Raw genomic sequence first — 27,096 nt, 5'->3', positions numbered from 1 at the left:
ATTCTTTTTTTAAAATTTATTTTTATTATAATAACAGTCAGTATCCAATATCGTACTAGTTTTAAGTGTACAGTATAGTCCGTCAGCCTCTGTGTGCTAGTGAAGTGATCGCCGTGCGAGTCTGGTGCCCGTCTGACACCACACGGGTTGTTCCGTTTTACTGACTGTCCCCTGCTCTGTCCCGTGACTCACTGATTTTAAAAACAGAACGTTTCACAGATTTGCGTATCACCCTCGTGCAGGAGCCATGGTGGTGTTCTCTGTTTCATCCAGTTTTCGTGTACATGCTGCCAAAGGAAGCACGCTCCTTGACTCTAAAATTTGAGAAAATTCACCTAGGATTTTGGCATCTGAGGAAACAACTGAAATGTTGCTTACATTTCCAGTGTCACCATCATGAGTCTGGAGAGCTTTTTGCTTCTTTGCAGTCATTCTCTGATTTGTCTGATAATTATGAAATATCTTCCTCTGTCAGTTTTTTTTCTCTATGACACGGTAGATGGAAAATAAAAAGTTTTGATTTTTTTTTTAAAGTTTGGTCAATGAAATCTTTTAAAAAGAGCAAAGATGCCCTGGCTGGTGTAGCTCAGTGGATTGAGCACGAGCCTGTGAAGCAAAGGGTCACTGGTTCGATTCCCAGTCAGGGCACATGCCTAGATTGCAGGCCAGGTCCCCAGTAGGGGACATGTGAGAAGCAACCACACATTGATGTTTCTCTCCCACTCTTTCTCCTTCCCTTCCAAAAGACAATGTGATACATCAAGCAACAGAATAAAAAAATAAAGGATTAGCCCTGGCTGGCATGGCTCAGGTAGCTGACTGAGCGTCGTCCCACAAAGGGAGAGGTCACTGGTTTGATACCCAGTCATGGGTCGTGGGCCAGGTCCCCAGTTGGGAGTGTGTGAAAGGCAACCAATTGATGTTTCCCTCACCCACTGATGTTTCTTTTGCTGTCCCTTCCCCTGTCTTTAAAAATAAATAAATAAAATATATTTTTTAAATCTGTTAAAAAAGTGAAGGATGAGGTGATAATAATAGCATTTCCTCCCTCTAATATTGTATTATTTTTCTGGTCAATTCCATCATTCTTTTGTTTTTGTTTTTTAATTTTTATTTTAATTGTTGTTTAAATACAGTTTTCTGCCTTTTACCCCCATCCCAGCCCACTCCCCATTTCATTCTTTCGTTTAAAAAAATTATTTTAGTTATTTTTAGTATGGTTGGGAATAATTAATGAGTAATGGTGGAATAATTAATGGGATGATAAAAACTAAACAGTTTCAAGATATAGGAACAATATGGTTGTTAAAACCTTAAAATATATCTGATCATAAAATGATTCAGTGGACCCACAGGTAATTATATGATGAGTTTATTATATTTTAAGTAGTAAGTAAATTTTTTTTTGGTTCTTCTAAAGACCTTTAAGAAGGAATAAGAGTGCCCTGGCTGGTGTAGCTCAGTGGATTGAGCTCTGGCCTGCGAACCAGATAACCGCGGTTCAATTCCCAGTCAGGGCACATGCCTGGGTTGCAGGCTGGTTCCCTACAGGCCAGTTCCCAGCAGGGAACCCACAAAGGCAACCATACATTGATGTTTCTCTCCCTCTCTCCTTCCCTTGCCCTCTAAAGATAAATAAAATCTTAAAAAAAAAAAAAGAAGGAATAAGAGTGATGAAATTTCAGTTTTTATAAAAAGTTAGAATTTCTCGAAAAGGAAACTTGAAAACCAGAGCTGGGTTGCCTGCGGCGTGTGTGGGTTGGAAGTTCCCTCGGAGGTAACGGGTTTGTCTCAGGCAAGTGAAGTGCATGCTGGCTCCTTGTTTCAGGGGCATTGACGTCGTGAGGAACAAAATCAAAATGTTCGCCCAGCAGAAAGTCACCCTCCCCAAAGGGAGGCACAAGATCATCATCCTGGATGAAGCGGACAGGTAGAGTGCTTTCCAGGCATTTTGACCTTGATCTCTGAATCTGTTACTGGGCTTCGTTAAATCCGGAGAAAAAGCTCCTACCTTGGCACCTTTGTGGTGTGTTTGCTTGTCTTCGAAACCAATTTAATAGGCAGCCTGTTTGTAAACCTAAACCTGTCTTAATTGAGTAACTTACAAACAGTTGGCTAAGACAGCCAGCGGTGTGTTTGTTCCAGCATCACTTCTATGAATTGTTTAAATGTTATTTTTTAATTGTGAAATACACATAATATAAAGTTTACCATTTTAACCATTTTAGTTTATAATTCAGTTACATTTAGGACATTCACAATGTTGTACAGCCCATGACATTAAAAAAAAGTAACTCATTCTTTGAAGAAAATTTAGAAAATGTTAATATCTTGCTTTGTTTTCTTTTTCTACACTGTGCATTTTTACATATTTGAGATATATAATTTTTGTCTCCTGGTTTTTTCTTTTAATGTAAAAAGCAGTGTTCTGCATTATAATCTTGTTTGGAACATAGTTTGTAATTGCCATATTATAGTGCAATTACCCTACTTTACTGTAACATTATAGCAATAATAGCAGCTAACATTTATTGAGCAGTTATATATAAGCATTTATGTTATCCCAGGCACTCTGCTAAACACTTTACATATTATTACCTCATTTAATTGTCATCACAACCCTCTGAAGCAGGCAGAATCGTTATCTCCTTATAGGTGATGACGCTGGGGCTCAGGTAATTTGCCTATGGCCCCAAAACTAGCAGAGGCAGGAGCTGCGAGGTGAGCCCGGGCAGCCTGGCTGCAGAGCCCCCGCCCTGTGCCTGTGTGCAGCCTGTTCGTTTAAGACCAGCCTGGGTCCTGAGGAGAGACTGAGCATGCTCAGTTAGGAGGTCCGGTTCCCAGGCTCTGCAGGGAGGGTTTGTGTCCAGTGGGCCCTGGGTGTGGTTGCAAACTGCACTCTCATTGTTTCTCTTCTCAGCATGACTGATGGAGCCCAGCAAGCCTTGAGGAGAACCATGGAGATCTACTCCAAAACGACTCGCTTTGCTCTGGCTTGTAATGCTTCGGATAAAATCATAGGTGAGGGTCAGCTCTGGGCAGCTTGGGGTCCAACTGGTGCTCATTTGGCTCTTTAGCAGCAGGAGAGTAGGGACTTTTTGATTGCATGTCGCGAGCTGAGCACTATACTGTACCTCATCTTTTCCCTTTATTCTTATACAGTCATTTGCAGAGGTATTATTAGCACCACATCAGAGATGAGAAAACCTGGGGCTCAGAGAGATCGAGTAATTTGCTCAGAGTTAGCAAGTGGAAGCTGGGATTGGAACCCTACGTCTTTCCGACTCTTGCACCATCCCAGGCACACGTGACATTTTGACATCCTGTGCAGTGTCATAGTCACTGCCCCTCTCCAGACATGTTCTTGCACTTTCTGTGTGTCTGAGTGCTTGGCACGCACTGCGTCTGCACACTGGGCTTGCTCATTACTGGCAATTGCCTCACATGCGAGACCTTACCTCTGAGTCTTCTCTCCGACCTGGCATTTGTCCTGCCAGTTCCTTTGCTCACTCCCGCTCGTCAATCTGTCTGCTCACTGCTTTGAGCCCTCCTGGCTCTGTGTCTCAACTTCCTGGTGGTTTCACATCCTTCCCTGTCTGATAAAGACTGCAGACATAGTCCAGCTTTCTCTCTCTCTCTCTCTGACTTTTCTCACAGCTCTCTTGTCCTTGCATCCCATCCCCCGTGCGAGACCCCAGCCTGTGTGAGCTCGGCTCTCTGACTGCCCCTTTTCCACCCGGCCATGGTGCGCTGCTGCAGACAAGCTGGTCACCAACTGTGACACCCCCCACAAAGGTGGCGGGCTCCTCAAGTTACCAGGAATCCTTTATGCCTTTTTAGTTTTTCTAGATGGTCATTATTTGTTCATTAGTTTATTCAGCCATTCATTCAACAAGCATTAACTTTGTGCTCAGTAGCTGTTGGGTACCACTGATGCAGAACATACAAAGTTTAACGAAAAACGTTCTCTGCCTTCAAGACATCAACAGTGTGGTGGAGGACACTGTACTAAAAGTTCTTGACTGACAGATGTGTATGTGATTTGTCTCCTTAGCCAGTGGTGAGAGAAATCTGTGAGGGCGGGGGAGGTATTGTGCTTAGAGACCCCCTCCCCACACATATTGCACAGGGCTGTGTGTTAACGAGTGGCAGTGATTTGAAACTGCACTTGTTGGAGAAAGCTCTGGCCCTCCCTCTTTATGAAAGTGATATCTGTGATGCAGGTCTTGCATTATTTTTAATTTTTAAAAGGATATGGCAAACATAAATGAAATCTCTATAGGAATTTCTTTCTAGCGTTAGAGAAATGGTTCGCAATCAGATTGCTGCACAGTTGATTTTTGAAACTTAATAGCTGAGTCTCACTTTGGTTCCTGGAGCCATACAGTTGAGAGAGAGGCTTACTTTGAGGAAAGCCACGGCTGCCTTATTCTCACATGTATTTAAATCCTAGGAATTCAGTTTGGGGACTTCTCAAAAGATAAACATCTACTAAAGGAAACTTATAGTATTGTTGGAATATTAATTGCTTTAAAATATGGGCTCCAGTTCCAAACTGATCTTTCTCGTCTTTGCTAATAAGCCGAATATGCGAGTAAGTTTCTGTTCTGAGGCTTCCTGCTTTCAGATAAGTTGTGACGGACTAACCCTTAGGAAAGCTGCTTTTTGAAGGCTTACCCACTTGGCAGATGTGCACACAGTATCCACTCTGCACAAGGCACAGCGGAGGCCACAGGCCCGTGTGAGGCTCTGTCCGGCCCCGCAGGACCTCGTGCATGGACAGGAGAGGGGCTCCCTGCACAGAGCTGCCACCCACCCCAGGTCCTCCTCTGTCTGCTTGCACCCCAGCCAGCCCCGCCCCCAATCAAATCCTCCCCAGTGTCGAAAACCCCTACCCTCTGCCGCTCTCACTCCAGGTCTGGCTTCAGTTTCTCCCCTTCCCTGGTGCACTGTTCTCCCGGCTTCTCTTGCACCTGAGCGGGCTGCCAGAGTCATCTCAGCACGTGACCCTGCCACTCCCCTGCTTAACCCTCTAGTGGCCTCCCGACGCCCGCACAGCCATGCTTCCACCTCCCACCCCACCCCAGGCTAACACACAGAGTCCTGTGCCCACAGCCTCATCTCCTTTCACCCCCACACAGGGCAGTCTCGTCCTTCCCCAACCCCCTAGGCCCTGTCTTCACTCTTGCGTTTGAATGTGCTATTCCTTCTGCCTTTCCAGGCCAAAAGCCTCGTCCCCCAAAACCCAGCTTCTCCACCGAGAAGCTCCATCAGGCTGAGTTGATCACCCTGTCTGGCCGGGGTTCCCAGAGCTGTTCCAAGAAACTTCTGCCAAGGCCCCATCTTACCGTGTTGTATCATTCTCATTCATGTCTCCTCCATCCTGATAAACCTAGGCGCTGAGGAGCCAGGACCTCATCATTATATTTATCCATGCGTCCCCAAAACCTGGGGTGCTAACTGGTTTCATTAATGCAAATAGGCTAACAGGAACATGTTCCTTGAAAAGTGTGAACGAAGGAAGGGAGGTAACTGCAGGCTGGGGAGATCTGGGCCGGCTGCATGAGGAGGGGGTTTGAGAGGAGCTTTTGATGATGGTTGGGGTTTAAGTGGGAAGGAACAGGAGGAAAGAACATCCTAGGTGGCAAGAGCCCTCCAGGAGATGCAAAATCTGTTTGCTGCAGGAGAGAAGGTACCAGGCATGGAGTTAGGAGAGTTGAGACAGGTGAAGTATGCAGAAGATTTTACATACAAGGGTGAGAGGTGAGCTGTACTGTACTTTGGGAGGCCATTGAAGGGCTTGCTTTGGCAAGAAGAGGTGACAGATCAAAACAGCTTGAGGCAGGCCATCGTGGCAGCAGAGAGACCAAACTGGGGCTTGGAGAGGGGTTTGGACTACGACAAACAGCTATGACCAAGCTGTTGTCATAGTCCAAACCAGAGGTCAAGGACAGATTCCAGAATTCTGCATTGTCTGTCTAGTGGTTCTCAGCCCAAGCTGCGGTCAGAATCACCTGTGGATCTTTAAAGAAGCCACACAGGTGTCTTGTGCCTACCCAGCTGGCCAGGCTGTGACCTCCCCAGAAGGGCCCTGGTGTTCAGCAGACACCGGGTAATCTTGGGTCGCCTGGGCCAGCACTGGTGCACGGAGACCTCCGGGCTGTGGCACGCGGAGGTCTCTGTGTTGGAGGATCTTTCCCTTCTGGAAGCCGTAGCCAGCTGAGGTCGTCCCAGGCAGTGCTGGCTGAGGCCTCTCGTGTTGCTTATTGGTTGATATTTTGAAATTGAGCCCCAATCAGTCAGTCACTGGTGAGTGCCTGCTGGGTAGAGAGCGTGGCTGGGCTGTGCGGGTTGTGCAGCTGCATCCCAGTAACTGAAGAGCCAGCAGGCTGACGCCATCCTTGCCCAGTTGCCTAATTGCTTCCTGTCTATTCAGAGCCCATTCAGTCCCGATGCGCAGTCCTCCGCTACACAAAGCTGACCGACGCCCAGATCCTTGCGAGGTTACTGACCGTGATCGAGAAGGAGAAGGTGCAGTACACTGACGATGGTCTGGAAGCCATTATCTTCACCGCCCAGGGGGACATGAGGCAGGTGGGTGTGGCCTCCGCCGTGAGGCTCAGACCTGTGTGTGCCCCTTATTTTAGGGGGAAGCGGGAAGTGCCAGCGGCACAGCCGAGCATAGCCAGAGGGAGAAGCGCTGGGGCCTTGGGCTGACGGGGAGCAGGCTTGCCAGGAGGGTGTTCAGCCAGGAGCGATGGGGAAGAGCCGAGGTTGAATATCAGCCTCCTGTGTTTTTGTTCCTCAACAGGCACTGAACAATTTGCAGTCTACTTTCTCGGGATTCGGCTTCATCAACAGTGAGAATGTGTTCAAGGTAGGAGACTGGCGTGGGCATCACAGCATGCGAAAACAGGGTTTATCTGCAGGGGCCTGTGGAGTGGAGGTGGGACGATCTTGGCTGGAAGGGGACGGACTCCGTATCACCGCTCTGCTGACTCGCTCTGGGTGGGTGGGGAGCTTGCCCGGCTCCAGTCTGTCCACTTGCCTCCCCCCACTGGGGAGTTGGGGGGAGTTGAGAGGGACTTTGGGATGCCACCGCAGTGAGACAGATGCAAGTGCTGGTGCTTTCCTCACCTGCTGAGCCTCTCAGAAGCCCTGCACCCAGAGGTTCTCAGCAGCATTTTGTGGCTAAGGAAGCAGCTCAGGTGGCCTGCCCGAGACCACCCAGCTGCTTGAGGCCAGCAACTCGGACTTGCCCTTCTTGTGGTGCCTGCGGGACGTGCCACTTCTCTTCAAAGCCGAGCTAAAAGACTCTCCCTCTCCCACACTGGCAAAGGATTTTTCTTTTGGGAATACTTTTGAAAACGCATTGCCACATCCAATAGCTTGGTGTCTGATTTCCTCCTTATTTGGGGCTAAGAATCGGGAAGGGCTGTCCATGTGTTCCGTCTATAGCTCCTTCTTACCAGGTGTTTGGGTGAAGGAAGCTGTGCTAAAAGCCTCTGCTTAGACCCTGGCAGTAATGTGCACCCAGGACACTGAGGGGAACTCGCTTAGTCACTGGTAATGACACTTAGGGTCTCCTGTCCTCCTGGAGCACGGCATTGGGGGCCCCAGAAACGAGGACTTCTGGGGGCAGTTCATTGAACTGGGGAGAGAAGGCGAAGGGGAGCTGTAGGCACTATCTCGAGACATCAAGAGGCTTTCATTTAGATTTATGTGTTGATGTTGCACTGGAGGCTGGGATCTGAGGCCAATGGCGGAAGCAGCCTTTGGTCTCGGGAAGAGCTGCCCAGCACTTCCTGGGTGGCTCCGAGGGTCATGCTGAGGCTGGGAGACTCTGTCCCGGGAAAGCCAATTGCGATTCCAATGGGAGACCAGCCCAAAAGATCTCCTAAGTCTTAAGTGGGTTCTAAGTGGTTCTGAGCAAGTGATCAGCCGGGTGGTCTGAGATGTGACTTGTAATAGCTTTGAAGCTGCTCCCGAGCAGAGGTGCTTCCGTGGCCCTTGTTGATGCATCTTCTGTTGGAGAAATCGGTCACATGGTGTCGGAAGCTCTCCTCACTGCAGTAGGTCGACATCGTCCTCTTTTTACTTGTCGCCTTGTTTGGTGGTGAGTGGTCTTCCCCAACCTGCTTCTGTTTGCTAGAGAATTTGATGAAAAACAAGTAGAAAAGTTGGCCACAAATCGTCCAGAAGTTGGGGTGTCAGGGGTCCTCCTCAGGTGGTGCCCTCAGCCGCTTCTTTTTGGTTCGGTCAGGTCTGCGATGAGCCGCACCCCCTGCTGGTGAAGGAGATGATCCAGCACTGTGTGAATGCCAACATCGATGAAGCTTACAAGGTCTGCTTCCTTCCCGCCCCACCCCCTGATCCCCGAGGGAACTTTCTCTTCTTGAGCAGAGCCGAGGGAGCTCCCCTTAGTTCTTAAAATGATGCTGTGTACACCCTGCCGATGAGAAAACCATGGTAGAAGCTAAATTCCCTTCTCTGTGTGTATCACATTGTTTAAAAGTGGTAGACCTGGAATTCAGGCATGTCTTTGTATTGTAACTATATTCTGTGCACCTAACCTGTGAGGAAGGACCAGCCCAACTCCTTGCTTTGCAGTGAAGCCATCTGTCTCTGAAAGGGGAGACTTCTCTGCCACCTTCCCGAGGAACCTGGGTGTGGGCACCCTGGGACCCAGCAGTCCCCAGTGGGCCAGGAAAGGGGAGCCCAGGAGGTTTCTGGCCTAATTGGCCTAATTACAGAGTCCGGTCCTGTGAGCAGGTCCAAGTGGGCACCTTTGGCGTTCAAGTGACCCTCAAATCACATGGGTGGCAGTGGTATAATCTTAGACCACTGGTCAGACTATTGTGGGTTTCCCTGCTCCCATCTGAATAGACTAGAAGCGACTGAGTTTAGGGCAGGGCTAGACCTCACGTGAAAGTGAAGTGCAAGGCAGGGAGACTGAGGCAGAGACCAGGCACCAGGACTAGATCGCTGAGTGGGCCTGGAGGAAGCCTTCGGGTTTAGGCGCCCAGAGCTTCCCAGCACCCTGAATTTGCCCCAGCACAACCAAGCAAAGGCAAAAATAACCGACTCCAGCCCTGGCTGGTGTGGCTCAGTGGACTGAGTGCCGGCCTACGAACCAAAGGGTCACTGGTTCAATTCTTGGTCAGAGCACATACCTGGGTTGCAGGCCAGGTCACCAGTTGGGGACATGTGAAAGGCAACCACACATTGATGTTTCTCTCCCTCTTTCTCCCTCCCTTCCCTCTCTCTAAAAAAATAAACAAAGAATCTTTAAAAGGAAAAAAAAAAACTGGACTCCAGATGCGGTGGGCTGGGCATCGAGAAGCGGAGGCTGAGACCACTGCTGTGAGCTCCGCCCTGGCCAGGGCGTGCGAGGGCTGCTCCTGCGGACGGAGTGTTAGGACTCATAGCTAGGGAAGGCGTGGCAGATACAGGCTGCTACTCTTTCCGCTCTGGGAATGATTAATAAGGCATTTAAAGAGCCTCAGGGTCTTAGCAGACCTTGTCATACATTTTGAAACATTTGCGGTATTATCTTTCTGTCTGCTGGGAAAACCAGGTAGTTATCCCCACGTGATGCACAGGGCGTGGCCCACAGCACCTTGGTGTTCAGCTGATTCAGAATCTCCTGGGTTTGGTAGGATGATCTGTCCGCTCCTGGCAGTGTGACAGGCCCAAACTGGTGTGACTTAAACTCATTTCCCCCGAGTGTCCTTGCCGTTTACAGATGCCTTCTTCTGTCTAGATTCTTGCTCACCTGTGGCACCTGGGCTACTCACCAGAAGACATTATTGGCAACATTTTTCGAGTGTGCAAAACCTTCCAAATGGCAGAATACTTGAAACTGGAGTTTATTAAGGTCAGTGAGAGTAGAGCCAGTCCTCTCTCCTCGAGAATGCGGGACGCTGTGGGTTTCTTTGGTTTGTTGACTCACGTCCGGGCACCAGAACGATGCTCAGCGAGCGTCCCCGACCATGATGGAGGCGGTGGCCGCTTCTCCCGGGGGCTGGGAGTTTGCTTCAGCCGACTGCCCGTCAGTGCCCTTCTCTTCCTGGGGATGACTGTCCCCATTAGAGGTTTGTTTGTTTATCTTTAAGGTCAGGGTAATTGAAGTATAATTTACATAGAGTAAGATTTGGGATCTCAGGGGCATTCTGTTGACAAAACAGTCCTGTACACACGGCTCTAACCCCCCAGACTGACGTGGCCCCCTGTAGTCATTTCCTCCCTCCAGCACCTGGAAACCACCAGTGTACTTTCCGCTTGGGGGCGGGATCTTCCAGGACGCCATCCAAATGGAATCAAACAAAAACGGTCTTCTGAGCCTGGCTTTTTTACTTAGCTAAATGCATTTTGGATTTATACATCTTTTTTGCTAAAAGTGTCCGTGGGTCATTCCTTTTTATTGCTGAGCAGTGTTCCACTATGTGGAGGTGAGACTGTTTGGTCAAATGGTAAGTGTAGGTTTAACTTGCTAAGAAACCACCAAACTGTCTTCCAAAGTGGCTGTAGCATTTTGCACCCAACCAGCCTGGCCAGCCGTGCGAGCATCTGTGCTGGTGCACATCCCAGCCCGCCCTTGGAGCGCTCGGCTGGTCCTTTAAAGTCATTCGAATAGGCACGTAGTAGTATCTCATGGCTTAGTTTGCATTTCCCAGCCACTAATGGTGTCAAGCACTTGTCCATGTGCTTATTTGCCATTCAGAGTCTTCTTTGGTGAAGCATCTGTTCAAATCTACCCAGTTTTTAATTGGGTTGTTTTCTTATTAACCTAGTAAGAGTTCTTTATATACTTTGGATGCAAATCTTTTGTCAGATATGTATTTTATAAATATTTTCATATTGATTTTTCTTTGAATTAACAGTATTTTGCAAAGAAATACCAACATTCTTTTAGAAAATAAATTGAAGTTTAGTTAAAGATAATCCATGACGACTTCGAGTTCATTTTCTAGTTGGAGTTCGAGTTCACTGCATCAATTTTGAGTAAACCATCAGTACAGATTTAAAAATAAATAAATTCCTCCCTCACCTAACCCGATTTCGATTTGATTTGTGTTTCAGGAAATTGGATACACTCACATGAAGGTAGTGGAAGGTGTGAACTCCCTCCTGCAGATGTCAGGGCTGCTGGCCCGGCTGTGTCAGAAGACAGTGGCCCCGGTGGCCAGTTAGAGGGAACTCACTGGTCGGGCTATGAGAGTCCCGAAGGCCGGGAGTCCCAGGCTTTTCTGCCTTGGAAGAAAACACTGCCCGGGCTGCAGCGGAACTCGCCTCTCTGTAGCGCGGCGCGGCCTTCCTGGTGCCCCACTCAGCCACGGGGCATTTCTGTTCAGCCCCAGGCTCAGGAACGGGGATGGTGGGAAGGCCCCAGAGAACCTCCAGGGCACAGCATCCAGTCTGGGCATGTGTTGGCATTTTACCTAATAAAACCACACGGTATTGTCATCAATGATGTGGCAATGCACGGCCGCAAAGAAAGCCAGCTTCCTGTGTCTGCGTGTGCCCCCTGCGTGCTGCAGGTAGAAAGGGTGATTTAGGTCGTGGGCTGCTCAGCCAGTCTGAGTTCTAGAAACTGGAGAACCGTCCACATGCGGCAGGACCGAGTATTGAGAAACACTCCTGCCACGGCGCCTGTTCTGTGCAGTACTTGGTGCTTTAGAATTTCTCAGTGAATTTCACATTAACTTGTAGAATTTCTTCTTCTTCTTGGCAAGGTACTATTTTTTTTTATTATGAAAAATATCAGTTGTACATAGAATGATACAGTGAACCTTCACATATTCATCATCCATCTTAAAGTTATACCAGCACACGCCCACCTTGTTTCCTCGGCAGCCCCCACCCCAGCCCACTCTGGGATTGTCCCAAAGCAAACCCCTAACGTCGTTTCCTCGTGGTGTTAAGGTGCTTGCGGTGGGAGTGACTCAGCCTCTGTGACTGGTGGTCTTGTGGAAAGCTTTGATTGAAGACGCTTGTGCCACGGGCTGGCTCCCACTCGTGGGCACCCGGGCGAAGGGCTGCAGTGTGTAGCCACGTGGCCCTGCTGCAGCAATGCCGGGCTCCCTCCCGGGGAGGCTTGGCTCCCAGGGGTCTGGTGTTCTAGCCTGAACCTCTTCAGCCGGCCAGGGCGGGGAGAGGGAGGGCCTGCCGCACTTCCACTTAGTGCCGTCCCTCCAGGGCTGGCTACGCCACTTGCCCAGACCCCGCTGTTGGATGGGGACACATAGGCTCTGAAATGGCTGGCTCTTTAGGTTTGGGTTTCTATTAGGAGAAATACAAGGTCCTCAAAAACAAGGTGAAGTCTTACAAAATACATGTCCTTAGTCTTATTTTTTGTCTGGATCCTTGGGATCCCCGCGAGGTGGAGAGGTGACTGTGCCCAGTGTGCGGGTGAAGGGCCCAGAGGGACGTCAGGGTTTCCACTCCTGCAGCATTGCCCCCACGACCCCCCAGGTCCCCTGCTCGGGCCTAAGCTGACTTCTGAGCTTGTGAGGTTGGAGCTTCAGGCTGTGAAGTGGCCACAATTGTGTTCTAAATATTTTTTCCTAATTTGCGGCATTAATTTCTCATGGAAAGAATAAATGTGGCATCCTGGAAGGAGCTTGCCTTGGGGCCCCTGCTCCCAGACTAACCGATCTCTCTCTCTTGCTCTCTCCCTCTTGGCCTCAGGGCCCTGTTCTATGAAACAAGGCTGATTGATTCCCCTGGTTTTACAGGAGTCAGAAAGCAGACACTGGAGAATTACTGCTCTTGAACTAGAAAGGTTTATTGAAAAGGTAGTTGGAGGAGGCATTTTCCTGCCTGGCTCTTCTGACTCAAGGTCCCGTTGGGCCTCTGCCCTTGTGGAGAGATGGTCATGCTGCCCAGTCCACTGACCGAGGACGGCCTTGGAGCAGAAGGTTCGGGGCAACTGACGGGGCGCCTCCACTGCACCTGCCTGCCCCTTCAGCAGAACTGATGTACTTTGTCCACAGGATGTGCCCACAGAAGGGGCATGTGGATGCCGGAGCCTCATCTCCTCAGTGAACTGAGGCCCCAAGGAAGGAGCCCCAGGGTTCCCCCTGGGTGTCTGCCGAAGTTAGTATGTGTAATGCTTACAGGAGACGAGATAGACCACATCTGCCCTGGAATGTAGAGTACTAAATATGGCTCCATCTATATAAATTAATTGTACAAACTATCGATCACAAAAAAAAATCCCAGCAACTGACATTGGTAAGCAATTTGGGATCCAAATCCGAAGCAGAAAAGAACACAACACCAGCATTGTGTGAAGTTTTAGATGGGACACAAGGAGATGCGACTCGCCCTTACTGCTGGGTTTTCAATTACAGCAGGAGCTGCACTGCCCTCAGCGCCAGGCTGGCTCCGCATGGCCAGAGGGGTGGTCCCTGGGACACAGTGCACCTCCCGTGAGTAACCATTGGGGTCCGGAAGTCGAGCAGCTCTGGAGAAGCGGTCACTGGGAGACAGTCAGTATTCCTGTGAGCTTTGGGTTCCCGGGCCCGTTCGGTGAAGATGAAAATGGTTGGCTAAAAGGAAAAGGTTTGCTTGGCTAGCACTTTTATCCCTTGGCAAGGGAGCACCTGGGCCAGGAAGAGGGACACAGTGATGGTCAGCGTTGAGCTGCACGCCCACAGCTGGGCCGAGGACAGAGCCTGCCTGCCAAACTGAGTGCTTCCCGGAGATTCTGCTTTTCCTTGGCAATCCCGACTCCTCTTTGGTCCTTAGTAACCGAGGCCTGGCTTGTTCCAACCCGTGTCCCTCTCTGGCCCTGCTTCTCCCCTGTCTGCATGCAGATTGCCCCCTGCGTGGGTCTCTCCAATTAACAGGCTCAGAAATTAACTGGACTTGCCCACAAAACCTGCTCTGCCTCTAACATAGCCTCCCAGACATCAGTGGCCAACAGGGACTCCTCTGTTGCTCAGACAGAACCCGCAATCCCCTTCGAGCCCTCCACCTCGCACCCACACCCAGCGGATGCCTGCTGACTCCACACAACATTCAGTACCCTCCCGCTGTCTTCCTGGGCCAAGGCGGCATTTATTTTTGGTCTGGACTCAGCTTACTGGTCTCCCTGCTCCCACTGCTGGCCCCCTGCATATAGTTGCCCCTTGGAATCCTGGGGTTTGGTTCTGGGATTGTCTACCCTACCCAGCCAGATACCCAAACCCGAGGATGCTGAAGTCCCTGATGTAAAATGGTGTGTTTGTGTTTGCCTGCAGCAGGGTACACGTGCACGCCAATGATGTGGACTCCACGTAGTGCTCAGCAAATTTAAATGTTGCTTTTTGGAACCTTCTGAGGTGTTGTTTCTGTTTTCCCCAGAATATTTTCCAGCTGAGGTTGGTTGAATCCAAGGATTCAGAGGGCCGGCTGTATTCATTTCCCTGCGTAGTAGCCAGTGATCCTCTAGAAATATCAAGTCTCTGTTTCAAACCTTCCCATCCCCACTCCTCAGCCCCAAATCTCAGAAAAACCCAGATGCTGGCCCTACAGCGCTGGCCTCCACCTCCTGTCCTTGTCTACCACTCCTCGTGCGGGGTGTCCTACCCCAGAGGGGTGAGGACGGGGCCTCCCTGCTTAACGCCCCACCTCATTCCCTGCGTCTCTCCTGCCGTGGTGTCTCCAAAGGACTTGTCACCACCTCGAGTGACCACCACCTCGAGTGCCCTATTTCCTGTCTGTTCTACAGGCATCTTGTGAGTTGCGTTCATCACTGTGTCCCTGCCACCAAAGGCAGGACTCGCCCCTGGCAGGTGTGGTAAGTGCTGGGTGGAGGAGTGAGCAGCGGGCTTCTCTGCACTTGAGCTCAAACTTCTGTGGCTGGCTCCTGACCAGCCCAGGCCCACCACCCACTGAGAGAAATGCACCTGTCCCTCTGACAGGGACTTCAGACAACCTTTGAGGGCCCTGGGGTGGATCCTGCCTCTCCAATGTCCCCTCCTCCGCTGATTCCAAGTGTGACGTTGGGTGGACGGCTTGGTGCTGGATGCCCGAGGGGCGGTAAGAGACGGTGAGTCTGAGCACTTGGCACCATGCTGGCTGGCAAAGAGGCTGCTCACCCCAGTTCAGCCACTGCTGTCATCGGCCCTCTCATCTCCCAGCCCTGGCCCCTGGCCCTGAGTCCAACCCTGGCCAAGCCCTGCTGGGCTCATGCTTTACGTGCAGTGTCTTATCTAAGACACAGGTCCTATTAGCTCCGTTTTGCAAATGAGGAAACAAGTCTGGGGAGGTTAAGTCACTCCCCCAAGTTTGCAGGGACCCACCCGGAGCCCACCTTTAACCAATGACTCACCAGCCTTCCCTATCTAACAGCCCCACAGAATGAGACCCTTGTGCTGGCCACGAATCTGTCACCCCACCAAGCCTGCCGTGGGATGTGGGGGCAGGGTGGGCAGGCACTGTTTCGGAGGCGCAGCGCCCTGCAGAGCCACCCCATCCCAGCACCCGTGGGTGCTGCCTCTTGGCTAGCATCGTGGCTCCTCCAGCCCGAGCCATCATCCCCCTTGGAAAGGGACCCCCTGGCCAGTGCGGCCACCACCCTGCACCAGGGCAGATGTACCTCCTCTCAGGTCTGCCCTAGGCTTCTGCGGCTGCCACATCCCCGTTCACATAATCGGGCTCTTCGTCATCCTTGTCCGGGCTTCCTGCAGGGCAGGGAGGGGCTCCTCTCGGGCCTTTCCCTGCGGACCAGCAGGCAACCGTCAGGTGGTTCACTCGGACGCGCCCAGACGTGCTCCCTGAGCCAGCCGCCCGCCCGGGGCAAAACCCCAGATGCCACAAAGCGGTCTGAAGGAAAGGCCGCTCTGGACGGCGTGTCTGTCCTGGTTCTGGGGTTTGCCAGATTTGTCCTTGGGGGGGTGGAACAAGTGGGACTCCATCTATACAGCCGGATGGGCTGCCCAGGACGAGGACCCCGCCTCCAGGGGCCAGGCTGCTCAGTGGTGTCCGGGCATGGTTCAAGGCCAGCGAAGACACTGATTTGCTGAAGGCTTCACTTGAAATTAGTTGAACTGGCTGCAGGGGACCCCACCCTGGTCTGGCCCTCCCGAGCTAGCCCCCACAACTCCCACCTCCCTTCCCCTCATCCTTCCAGGCTTTGCTGAAGTGGACGGTGCAGGAGTCCCTGCTCTCAGGCCACATACCCACGACCCTTCTGGACTCCTGCCACTGCTGGATGGAAGCCGAGTTCTGGTAATCCTCAGACTCCTCGTCACCTGCAGGGAGAGGGACCGGGAGAGGGACTGCAGGGGGGGCCTCCGCGGCTAGTCCTCAGGCCCGCAAGGTGCCGCAGCCCCTCAGAGAGGCACCCTACGCCCTCGTGGGCAGCCCCACGGGGGAGGAAGGGGTCCCCACAGCGCATGCCCACTGAGGCCCAGGACGATGGGGACCAGGCAGTGCCTGACCGAAGGCTACGGGTGTCGGGGAACTTTCAGGCTGCAAGGCAGGTGATGCTTTTGAGCCGTGAGGACCTCAGATCTCACCAGCCCCTGCTCAGCTCTGGGCCGGCAGCCTCACCTGAGTCGGGCTGCTTCTGCTTGCAGATGAGCACGTTCTCATAGGAATTAGCATCGTCGTCATCATCTGCTGGGAAGAGGGGGGAGGACTCTGGTTATGGTGACACCTGTCCATCAAGCCTGGCTCTGCCTCTCTCCCTTCACCCAGCACTCTCTTGGCAGATGACTGGTCCTGCCAAGCTCCCTGACTCTGGGTCCCCCAGGGGCCTCAAACATTTTCCTGGACAAGTTTCTAAATGGGCACTGGCCAGACTCAGCAGCTGCCACCCCAGGCTCCTTCTCTGTCCTCCAGGGTCACCCCCAAATGCACTGGGGAGGGGAGGTTAGGGGATAGGGCTGCATTCAGGCCCAGGATGGATGGTTGGATAGAGGGAGGTGCATTTCTATCAGGCAGTGGGGGGCCCCGAGAGCCCCTGGGGGCCCAGGAGACAGGAACCGGGTCTAAGCTTATCTGGAAGCAGAACCCTTTAGGCAGGGCTGGTGGGGCCGGGAGCCTTGGCCCAGGGTCTGGGTGGGTGTGGCAGACCAGAGCCTGGCACCCTGGCATCACCCCACCTCCAGGGAGAAAGCTGGGCTCTAACCGCCGCCCCTTCCAGGTCCATCTACATCAAAAATGCTCTGAGAAGTGCAGGCCCCGCCCCAGTTTAGAAGTGGCAGAGGGGAAGACGGGGACCCCACTCCCTGCCCACCACAGCGCCTCACCCCCCCCCTAGCAGAGCCCAGGCAGGGGCCCAGCCCGTGCATCTCCCAGCAGGTGCTCCCTGCTCTCAGTCTTCAGTTTCTCCTTCTATAAAGCAAAGGTGTTAAGAGCCTACGGTTCCAGCATCCTCAGAGCCTGCCGGGCTCAGCAGCCACCAGCAAGTCTGCCCCATCAGGGCTTTCCCCTGAGGTCCCCTATGTGCCCAGCCCTGGATGGGGCCTGGATGACAAGGGGCCCGGATGACAAGGGGCCCGGCTTTCCTCCCATCCCTGGAGCCCTCCGTTGCTCCCTCACCCCTGTGGCCCACCCTCCTCTGCACCTGGGCTCCTGCCCCTGGTGCCAACTCCCTCATCTTCCCTCCCCTCCCCAACCCATCCAAAGGCAGGCCCAGGCTCCTCCTTAGAGTCCTCCCAAATGCCTCTGGTCCCACAAGTGAGCTGAGCTCCCACGCTCCTCCTCCCTGTCCCCCTCTTCCCCTCTGCCTCACCTTCCTGGGGCTTCTGGAACTGCTCCCAGATGTAACAGTCCATGGGGGTGGGGTCTCTGGGAGAAAACACAAACACAATACCAGCTGTTGGGCAGGCCTGTGGTCAGGGCGGGGGCTTCCTGGGGGAGCAGTGAGGCAAGGGTTGCTCCAGCCATCACTGCCCCAGGGGCCCATGGGGGCTGGGCCGGGGTCTCCTCTGCTCCCTTCATCCCCTTTCCCCGGCCCCCCGAACCTCCCTGAGGCTGAGAGGGTGGCAGCCTGGCACTTGCCACCTTGCCATGTGACACTAGGCAAGTCTCCACCTCCTTGGGCCTCAGTCTGCCCATTGGTGAGATGAGATGTCTGAGGGCCCTTCCTCTCTGGGGCTCCAGGTGCCCCTGTCACTTGCCTCTGACAGGGTGACAAAGGATGAGTCCCCCCTACACAGCCCATCCCCAGAGCAGGGCCATGTTCCTGTCACCATCCCCATTCCCACAAGACCACCTGAAGGGAGACAGTGCTGCAGAGAGCCTGCCTGGGCCTGGGCTGGCAGCCGGACCTTCCACCAAAAATAAGGACGCTCAGGGACAGGGTGGGTGGGTGTGGGAGGAGGGGCCGGGAGAAGGCCACTCACATGTAGACTGCATTGGATCCAAGTCTGCTTCCTGCAGGAGCAGCAGAATTAGGCCTAAGCTCCAAGAGGTGGCCCCCATTGCAGCCCCCACAACTCTGGAGCCCGCCTACCTTTTCTGAAGTTCTGATACCTTGGGGACGCAGAACCTGGAAGAAGGGCCAAGGGCTTCCTACCTTTGCACCTCTTCTCTGTCCCCTCCCCCACTAGGCCAAGCCCGTCAGGACTCCCAGCCTGGCTGTGTGTCTCCTCTGCAAAGGCCTCTGTCTCAGTTCCCGCTCCACCCTGCCCCGCCCCCGTGCCAGGCTCACTCACCCTCGAGGCTGGGGGAGAACTGCAGCAGCTTATCCTTCCTGCAGCAGAAAGGAGGCAGGGGCTGAGGAGGGGCCGAGGGGCAAGGAATGGCCCTAGGGTTTGGGGGATTGGAAGGCCACAGCTCTCCAGCCTCGTGGTGGGGCTCTGGAATCCAGCCATGCAACTCTGAGGTCTGAGGGGGGAGTAAGGTCCTGGCCTGGGCTCAGCCAGGTAGGGACCCTGGTCCTCCTCACTGCCCCCCCCCGGGGGGTTGCCACCCCTCTGGGCCCAGGACAAGTGGCTCCTTCCTACCGTGCTGCTGCCATGTTAGAGGCTCTGTCCACCATGGGCCTGGCCACTGCAAAGGACAAAGGGGTGTTGGCCGGACCCCAGGCCAGCTTGCCAGTGTAGCCCCTCACCCCACCAGACCAGGCCACAACCTCAGGGTGATAAAGACAGAAGGGACTTTGATAGGACCCCCCAACCCCTCACCCCATCCCTGGAACCCTTCCATCTAGGGACTCACAGGAATAGGTCCAGGCCCCCGAGAAGTTCTGTTGGTCCTCTGGCCTGGAAATGCATGGGGCTGTGATGAGCTAGGGCCTTGGCTCCCACAGCCCAAGGGACAGAGACAGGAGAGATGGATAGACGGGGACAATGGACAGAGAGGAGGGACACACCAGGGCAAGAGTGAGAAGGAGCTGCTACCCATCCAGGTCTCAGGGCTAGAGCCCTGTCCCCTGGTGCTCACCCTTGTCACATGGCCTTGGGCTGCAGCCAGCTGCCAGCGAGGCCCATCTCTCACCTGGGCTTACCCAAGAACCCTGGGGTATCTGGTCAGCGGGTCTGTGGGTGGGGCCCGGGAGGCAGCCCTGAGACTCTTGCGGCAACTGCTCAGGGACCTAGTGGGGACTTCGAGCAGGAGCAACAGGGAAGCTGCCCCCGCCCCTCCCACTCCAGGAGTGTTGACCCTAAGAGAGCACATGCCTCAAACACACTGCGTACTCCCGAGTGACTGGTAGGACTACTTTCGGGTTAGCAGACACAGCCAGGTATCTAGCCATTGCCCAGGGGCCCCTCCTGCCTTTGAAACACAACCCTGACTTTTGTTTAGCCAGCAGCATGCCCCTCTAAGAGACTGTTTCCCAGCTTCCCTTGCACCTAAGTGTGGCCAAGTGATTAAGCTCTGCTGTTTGAGATGCAAGCCAATGTTGCTGAGAGTTCCAGGAAAGCTCCTGAAAGAAGTTAGTTACTGGCAACTGGGGTACAGCCTTTTTGTCCTCGGCCTTCATTCTTACTACCACCTAAAATGCAGAGATGAGGGCCAGAGCCCTAGCTGCCATTTGGACCATGAAGTGCCCTTGAGAATGGAAGTGACAAGTAAGGATAGTAGAGCAGATTAGCTAATCATAAGAGCATTTGGGGTTCCTCCCCTGGACTAATATGGGTATCTGGCCCAGCCTTCCAGAAGCTCCTGGGGTGTGGGGGTCAGGGTGATTTGATTTAGGAAGGGTGGCCTAAATCCACAGGAGTCGGGCACGGCTTCCCAGAGGAAGTGGTGCAGGAGCTGGGCCTGGCCCCATTTTCGTGCTCCCTACATAAGGGGGTTTGGTCTACAGTTCTAAGGTCAATCTGGGGCCTGAGCGGGCAGGAACTGAGGGAGGAGGGCAGAGGGGAGATACTACCCATCTGTGCCTTGGGGCAGGAGAGTGGAGGGGCAGCAGCAGAGTCCAGCCCACCTCGGTGGAGGTGGCGGGCTGACAATCTAGATGGCCAGTAGCCAAAGATGCCTAGAAAGATCCAGTCCTGGCCCCAGGCATGGGCCCGGATGGGAAAATTCTATTTTCAAATCTCATTGTGGTTTTTCGGTTGCAAAAGGAAATGAGAAAAGGGTGTGTGTACGTGTTTGTATGTGAGTAGCAGCCGGGTGTGCATGCAGTGGTGTGTGTGTGTGAGAAGTCCACGCATGAGCAAGTGTGCAGGAAGCATGTGGGCGAGAGTAGGCGTGTAGGCCTGTGTACATGTGGGCACGCAGGCCCCAGTGGTCCCCCAGGACTCCCATCGGCCATGTTCCTATTCCAAGTAAGGACGCTGCCCCCGCGCCTGGGGCTGTTCTTGGGTCGCCCCCTGGTCCGCAGTGTTCAGCACGGCCAACCCTCCCGGGGCTCATGGAGTGGAAAACTGGCCTTCAATGTACCTAGAGCTCCATCACTGGGGTCCTGCCACACTGCAGAAAATGGTCACTAACCCAGTTTCATCTCTACCCCACTCCCCCCTTTCCTGCTGCACAGAAGCCCCTGCTTTGAGCTCTTTTGTTGCCACCTTGACACAAAGGCCAAGGCCTCTCCCCACCATCAAGGGCTCACCCAGCTCCTTGCTCCCAGGCCCACAGAACCTGCCACCTCATCCCCGGAAGACAGTGTCCAGCATGGTCCTGTGTCAGTGACCGCCCACACTGTTGTCTCCCTGGAATGTTCCCTTTTGCCTCGTTCTCTCTTAAATTCTTCCCCACTTTCTCTATGCCTGGGGCCATCCTTAGTCACCCAGCAGCAGGCCCACACCCTCCCCTGAGCTTCTTTTGCACTTTTGGGCAGGGGGGGGTGGCGGGGGGAGACACAGACACAGCTCACACTTCGTCCAGTCTCTGACCCACGCTCAACCCTGCATTGCCCCAGAGGCGGGATTCCTCTGTCCCTGCCCCGCCCCACCCTGACCACCAGCAAGGGGGGCTGCTCAGGGCAGGGTTCACAGGGAGCATCTCTGGAGATGTTCTTGGGCCAGCGGAAGGGTGGCATCCCCTCCTCCTGAAGCCCTTGCAGACCAGGCTAGGCCAGGGCCTGGACAGCCCCTGGGTGGCCCCCTCTCCCTCCCTGGACTGCTCAGGACCCAGCAGAGCTCAGCATGGAGGACTTGTGGGTCAAAGGGGTGAGGGACAGCATGCAGGGATGCCTGAGGGGACACCCCACGCAAGGCACATGAAGTCACCAGGCTAGGGACACTGAAGCACTCACAGATTCCTTTGCTCACAGATTTTCTCGGACCGCTTCACACCTGCAAGAACGGGATCAGATTTGCAAGTGTCCAGAGCCAGAGTGGGACCGAGATCCATGGCCCCCCTCCCCTGTCGCCCCTGTGCCCTGTGCAGGCCTAGGACAGGACGCGGGGGCCTGCCAATTTCTGCGGGCCCCTGGCACTGACAGGGTGTTTCTCCGGTTTACTTAGAAAAGCAGAATGTAGAAAAGGTGGCTGCCCAGGCCGCCCAGCCTCCCCACCTCGTCCAGGGCAACACCCGCACCCCAGACACACCCTCCTCGATCCGGCAAAACCAAAGCCGCACAGTGAGGCAGATCCACTGTGTTCAGGCACAGTTTGGGGTGGGTCTGCAGGGGAATCATTCTGCCCTGTGAGGCTCATCCGACTTCCCCTCCCAACCACAGTCAGGTCTGGGCCTGGGAGGGTTTCTGGGCACACCATCTTCGCCTCCATTGTGCCTGTGATCCTCCTCCCCCATCGTAACTTCGCCTTTACCTGAGCGGGAGCAGCGCACACACAGGCTGGCAGCCACTGCCCCCAGCAGCAGCAGGAGGGCCGCCCCAGGCCACAGCAGCTCAGTCTCTGCATTCATGCCCGCTCCTGGCCACTTTCCCTGCAACCGGAGGCCCCCATGAGTCAGGTGGGAGGGTAGCGGGGCTGCCCCTCCAGGAACCCACCCAGCCCCACACTTTCAGGGCTCTTACCTCTGAAGTTCCCTGACAGCCCCCCAGATGAGCTCTGGCTGTGGAAGCGCCCTCCTGCCCTGCTGGAGGACTGGGTTAGGACCAGACCCATTCCTCCACCTGCCCCCAGGCGTGTGCCCTTGGCCTCCTGGGCCAGCACTCTGATAAGTGCTAGAAGGTTCTGGGGCCCACCAGACAGCACCAAATGCGTGTGTGCATCCCTGCAGATGCCCTCACTCAACCCACACAACTGCCCTTGGAAGGGCAGGCTGCTCCTTTTCACAGATAACGACACAGGCCAGAGATCTCGGAAATGCTGAGTAGAAAGACAGGGTTTCAGTTCCAGCCCCCAGACTCCAGCTCTGGCTTTGCTCACGGCATCCCCTCCTTCCTATAAACCCGACTTTACTCCCCAGACTCCGAGCTGGTGGACCCTGCTGGATGGGAGCTCCCAGCAGCCCTCACCCAACGCTTCGCCACCCCATCCATGGCCTCCTGGGGAAGCTGGGAGTGAGATTCCATTCATTAAACACCAGTGCACCCAGATTCCTCCTGTCATGGGAGCTGGGAGGCAGGAGATCAAGAAAGGCTTCTTGGAGGAGGTGGGCTTGAGAGCTTGGAAGAAATGTGCTCAGGGCAGAGGGACTTGCTGCCCAGGGCAGCTGTGGGGCTGGAGGAGAGAGGCTGCAGGGCGAGGAAGCCCTGAATCTCTCACTGCCAACCGTCTTAGTGGCTGCTCCAGGCCACGGCCTTGGGCCACTGTGATTGTCAGGCCTTGATCTCAATCCCACATCAGGGTCTGGTTAAGTCACTGAAATACAGAGACTCAGCTCCTCAAAATAGATGGGACCCAGCTGAGGGTAGCAGGGGGTCTCTGAGAGGACCACGCCCAATGGGACACATGAGCCCCCGCCACTGAGCACCCACTCTGTGCACACCTGTGCCCCCTGCATCAGACACCTGGGAGGAGGGCTGCTCCCCACTTTACAGCCGTGGAGGGTGAGGCTTGCAGAGAAGGTGAACTTTGCGCTGCACTGCCCACCTCCTGCTTCAGACTCCCCTGAGGCCTGTGTGCACCTGGCTGTCCCCTCACCGCTTTGAGCTTCCCGAATCTCTGCGGCTAAGATGACAAGGGGCCTCTATGAAGCACGGAGAGCTGGTCAGGGGCCTGTCACAGAGAGGCCACCTCTCCTTCCCCAAAACTCCAAGTGAGTCAGTGGGAACACGAGAATTCCCGAATCTCGTGAGGGGGCAGCCTCTGCATGAGGAGAAAGACCGACCCCCTCCTCTCAGGGGCGGGCTCGCTCCTCGCTCTGCCTCCCGTGGCTGCCCCAGGGCAGACTCCCTCCCCAGCCCCAGGCAGGGCCCTCCTCCGTCTCCTCCATCTCGGGCTGTTTGATGCGGGGAACACCTGCCGCAGAGGGAGGGCTCCAGGGTCAAATCCTGCCTGTGCCATAGCACCTCATCTCTTGGCCTCAGTTTTCTCATCTGTGACACGGGGGTCAGTCATGCCCAGGCAGGCAGGCCCGTGGCTGGGGCTTTCTGAAGAGAAACCTTATTTCCAGCTGGCTGGTTGGGACAGCTCCCTCAGGCTCCTTGACCCTTGACAACTTTGCCCTTTGGTTAAGACAGTGACTCTGTCCCCAAAGGAGATTTGGGCACAAACACCTGGGGTGGGACATGAGTCCACCACCAGCCATCCCCAGGGGCTGCTTAAGACCCCAGAAGCAAGTTCACACTGTCCACCTGGTACTCAGAGCCCTGAGCCCCCACCCCAGGGGACCCTGACCAGGGAGAGCCCTGTTGCTTCCTGAACAGCACACTCAGGGGTGGCCCCGGCATGGGGGCAGGTGTGGGAGAGGGGCACGAGAGTGCAAATTCTGCCTGGGAAAGACAGTTGAATCCTAGGGTTATGGGCCTTTGGTCACCCCTTTTGTCGAATAGGGGAAACAATGACGCTTTTCCCGTGGGTTTGTCACATGGGGCCTAGTGTTAAGATGACGTACCTGAGGTTCCAGTGCAGGGTGGGGCATGGTCGGCCGTGACCACCGTGACTGGCCACTATCACGGTTCCAGTGGAAGGGGCAGGGGAAGCTGCAGCCTGCTGTGGGGCACAGAGCTAGCTGGGCGGCCTGCAGCGAGCAGTGTGGCGTGACTCTGGGGGCTTCCCGCCTGGTTTCCAGACGGGCAGGCTGAACTTCCCTCCACTGCCTCGCATGGGCTTTGAGCTGGGACCCTGAGTGGGGCTGGGACGGGAGGAGAGCGTGGCCTTGCCCCCGCCCCTCAGTCAGTTGTCACAGACACCCGCAGCCTGCGTGGGAACAGTAGGCCCACAGAGGGGGGGGACCCTGTCCAAGACCACACAGAGAGCTAGTCTCGGAGCCGAGATCAAAACCCAGGGCAGGCTGTTTCCAAAGGCCACACGCCTTCACGTTTTTCTTATGTTTTCAATAATAATAAAATATATTTTTTAAAAGGCTAATTTGAGGAAAACTCCCGTGCCCTCCCTGCCACAGTGAATAAATCCGCCCTCTCTTGTTGCCTTCCATCCATGTTCTGAGAGCAGGTGGGGTGGGTGAGGGAGGAGGGCGAGGGGGCCGGGCCCCAGGAGAGGCAGACCCAACGGCTCCAGGAGGCCCCGAGAAGCCAGGCAGGGCTGGGTGGGGTAGGGAGGGAGGCTGCCACAGCCCATGCCTCCGCAGGCCAAAATAGCACAAGGGGAAGTGGGCAGTTTTCATATGAACAAGGTTGCAACAAGCCGGCTGTGGGAAGGCCCCCAGGGCTGGGCGGCTTGGGCCTTGGCATCGGAACCTCCGGCCCGGAAAGGCCCTTGGAGGTGGTACTGCCCCCTCTCCCAGCACTCATCGTGCTGTAGATGGGGAAACTGAGGCCCACTAAGGCTGCGGGACAGGCTGGGGTGGGGGTGGAGTGAAAGTTACCAGTCTGAGCCCTGGGAAGGATTTAGTCACCGGGCTGTGCTCTGGGGTCTGTTTCGTTTTCCCAAATAACCTTGGCCTTCAGATAAGACCAGGCAAGATGCTCCTACTAGAGGCTCTCAATGCTTAGTGACTCCGCAGGGCCTGGGCAGCCCCAGTCCCAGGGCAGAGGCCGGGGCCACCTGTTGACAGAGCTGGGCACGGGGAGCCCCCAAGGGGCCTTTAGCCTCTCGGGACCACAGCAGAGAGCTGGCAGGTCAGGCTGGGGACTGGGTGGGGGCGACGGGACAGACGCTTCCATCTGGCCCGGGGCAGGACCTGGGCATGTTTGCCGGTAGAGTCTCGCCCACTCTCCCACAGCCCATGTCTGGGATGTTACTGTTCCATTTTACAGATGAAGAAACCTCAACTCGGGCATGGGCTGGGGTGGCCCATGGCCCGAGTCGAGGGCTGTCCTGGCCCCTCACCTGTCTGTCTCAGGAAGTGATGGGATCGCCCTGGGGCTTCCTAGGACTGCCGGCCGGGCTGGGGATGGTGCGGGCAGAAAGGTGGCTGAAGCCCCAGACACAGGCTGCCCCTCTGAGCACCGCAGGGTCCAGGGTGAAGGCTCCCTCCTCAGGGGTGCCAGGGCAGGACTGGGGCCAAAGAAGGGGGTGCTGGGTGTCCTGACGTCTTCCCCCTCTAACCAGTGGGCCAGCCGAGTACTCCTGCTGGGCCAGTGAGAACACCCCAACCTCCACGGGGTGTCGGAGGCCTGGGGCAGACCCAGGATCCCTGCCCTCAGGGCCAGGCTCCTAGGAAAGGCTTACCTGAGAGTTGAAAGCTCTTCACTGCAGCCACCTCATCTTGAGCCCACACACCTGCCGGAGCCGACACCAACGCCACTGACACTTGCGGGCAGCAGGCAAGGCGGGCGGGCTTCCTGTCAGCCACTGAATCATCCCTCACACATCCGCTGCCCTGCCGGACAGGCTCCGCTGTGAACGAGACAGATACACACGCATGCGCGCACACACACGAGAGACAGAGGGATCGAGAGGGAGAGAACGAGACAAACAGAGGCAGAGAACAGAAAGGCATGGACGCACACACTGAACACACACACACACAGGTCACATGGAGGGTGAGACACACACAGAGCAGGAAGAAAGAATGCAGTGGGAACTTTCACTGGGACACACACAGGCAACAAGAGAGCAGGAGGACAGAGAAGCACACACTAGGGAACACACAAATACACACCAACACTGAAACACACACACACACACACACAGAAACCCAGAGACAGGGAACCAGAGAGCGAGACAGAGAAGAGGAACAGGCAGTGTGAGAATGAGAAAGGGAAGCACGCAGCATACACAGACACACAGAGGGACAGAAAGACAGTCAGAGACACAGGGAGACAGAGAGAGACGCACAGGCGGTCAGGGACATGGAGCCAGAGAGCCAGAGCCAGGTACTCGGACAGCGAGAGTCCCGAGAATGAGGCAGGCAGTGCACACACGCACGGAACATGGGACCTGGGTGGATGGAGAAGGCAGAACTGACGGCTGGAGACGAGGACTGCTGACAGGAACAGCCAGCCACAGGCATTAGGGGGAGCAAGACAGGCAGCCATGCTGCGGGACAGAAGGAAGGACAATCGTGACCCCTCTAGTCCTGGGAGCCACGTCTCTTCACCCCCATTTTCCAGATGGGGCTTATGGAGGCACAGAGCAGGGTGAGGGCACTGCCCTGCTCCAACGGCCGCCGTCCCCGCACCAGCCCTTTGCTCAGCTGTGGGAGGCTGATGAGAGGCTTGGAGGGGACCTG

At 54.8% G+C, this 27,096-nt stretch overlaps 2 protein-coding genes and 1 non-coding gene across 15 annotated transcripts in view; 1 reads left to right on the top strand and 2 right to left on the bottom strand.

The window, feature by feature from the left end:
• The window catches only part of RFC2 (replication factor C subunit 2), an 18,228-nt gene extending 6,758 nt beyond the window's left edge, over positions 1 to 11,470 (top strand). Inside the window, exons 5-11 of the mRNA XM_037154722.2 lie at positions 1,829 to 1,930; positions 2,921 to 3,021; positions 6,437 to 6,594; positions 6,812 to 6,877; positions 8,264 to 8,344; positions 9,764 to 9,877; positions 11,083 to 11,470. Of these exons, the coding sequence (XP_037010617.1) occupies positions 1,829 to 1,930; positions 2,921 to 3,021; positions 6,437 to 6,594; positions 6,812 to 6,877; positions 8,264 to 8,344; positions 9,764 to 9,877; positions 11,083 to 11,193 (733 nt within the window). The 3' untranslated portion in view covers positions 11,194 to 11,470. The remainder of the gene's footprint in view (positions 1 to 1,828; positions 1,931 to 2,920; positions 3,022 to 6,436; positions 6,595 to 6,811; positions 6,878 to 8,263; positions 8,345 to 9,763; positions 9,878 to 11,082) is intronic.
• LOC128628061 (U6 spliceosomal RNA) lies at positions 198 to 303 on the bottom strand. The gene has a single exon (XR_008392389.1). It is a non-coding gene; the product is annotated as a U6 spliceosomal RNA (small nuclear RNA).
• On the bottom strand, positions 6,589 to 27,096 carry LAT2 (linker for activation of T cells family member 2). Of its 13 annotated transcripts, none has more exons than XM_037154726.2 (14): positions 26,094 to 27,093; positions 24,355 to 24,452; positions 22,161 to 22,278; positions 21,644 to 21,683; positions 19,159 to 19,202; positions 18,945 to 18,990; positions 18,654 to 18,691; positions 18,452 to 18,487; positions 18,342 to 18,372; positions 17,729 to 17,784; positions 16,543 to 16,611; positions 16,170 to 16,241; positions 15,587 to 15,707; positions 6,589 to 8,148 (listed from the first exon to the last, which is right to left on the bottom strand). In XM_037154726.2, exons 1-13 carry the CDS (start codon positions 26,362 to 26,364, stop codon positions 15,604 to 15,606), a joined length of 1,023 nt encoding a protein of 340 aa, XP_037010621.2. In that variant the 5' UTR covers positions 26,365 to 27,093; the 3' UTR covers positions 6,589 to 8,148; positions 15,587 to 15,603. The 13 variants fall into 13 exon arrangements, with proteins under 13 accessions (XP_037010621.2, XP_053525452.1, XP_053525451.1 ...); XM_037154725.2 differs by lacking the exon at positions 6,589 to 8,148 and adding an exon at positions 8,161 to 8,287; XM_037154723.2 differs by lacking the exon at positions 6,589 to 8,148 and adding an exon at positions 12,767 to 13,553 and having other exon boundaries at positions 26,094 to 27,056.

The sequence above is a fragment of the Artibeus jamaicensis genome, unplaced genomic scaffold (genome assembly GCF_021234435.1).
Source record: "Artibeus jamaicensis isolate MK-2021 breed Jamaican fruit bat unplaced genomic scaffold, CSHL_Jam_final contig_1582, whole genome shotgun sequence".
Classification (NCBI taxonomy): Eukaryota; Metazoa; Chordata; class Mammalia; order Chiroptera; family Phyllostomidae; genus Artibeus; species Artibeus jamaicensis.
This window is presented reverse-complemented; position numbering and strand designations above follow the sequence as displayed.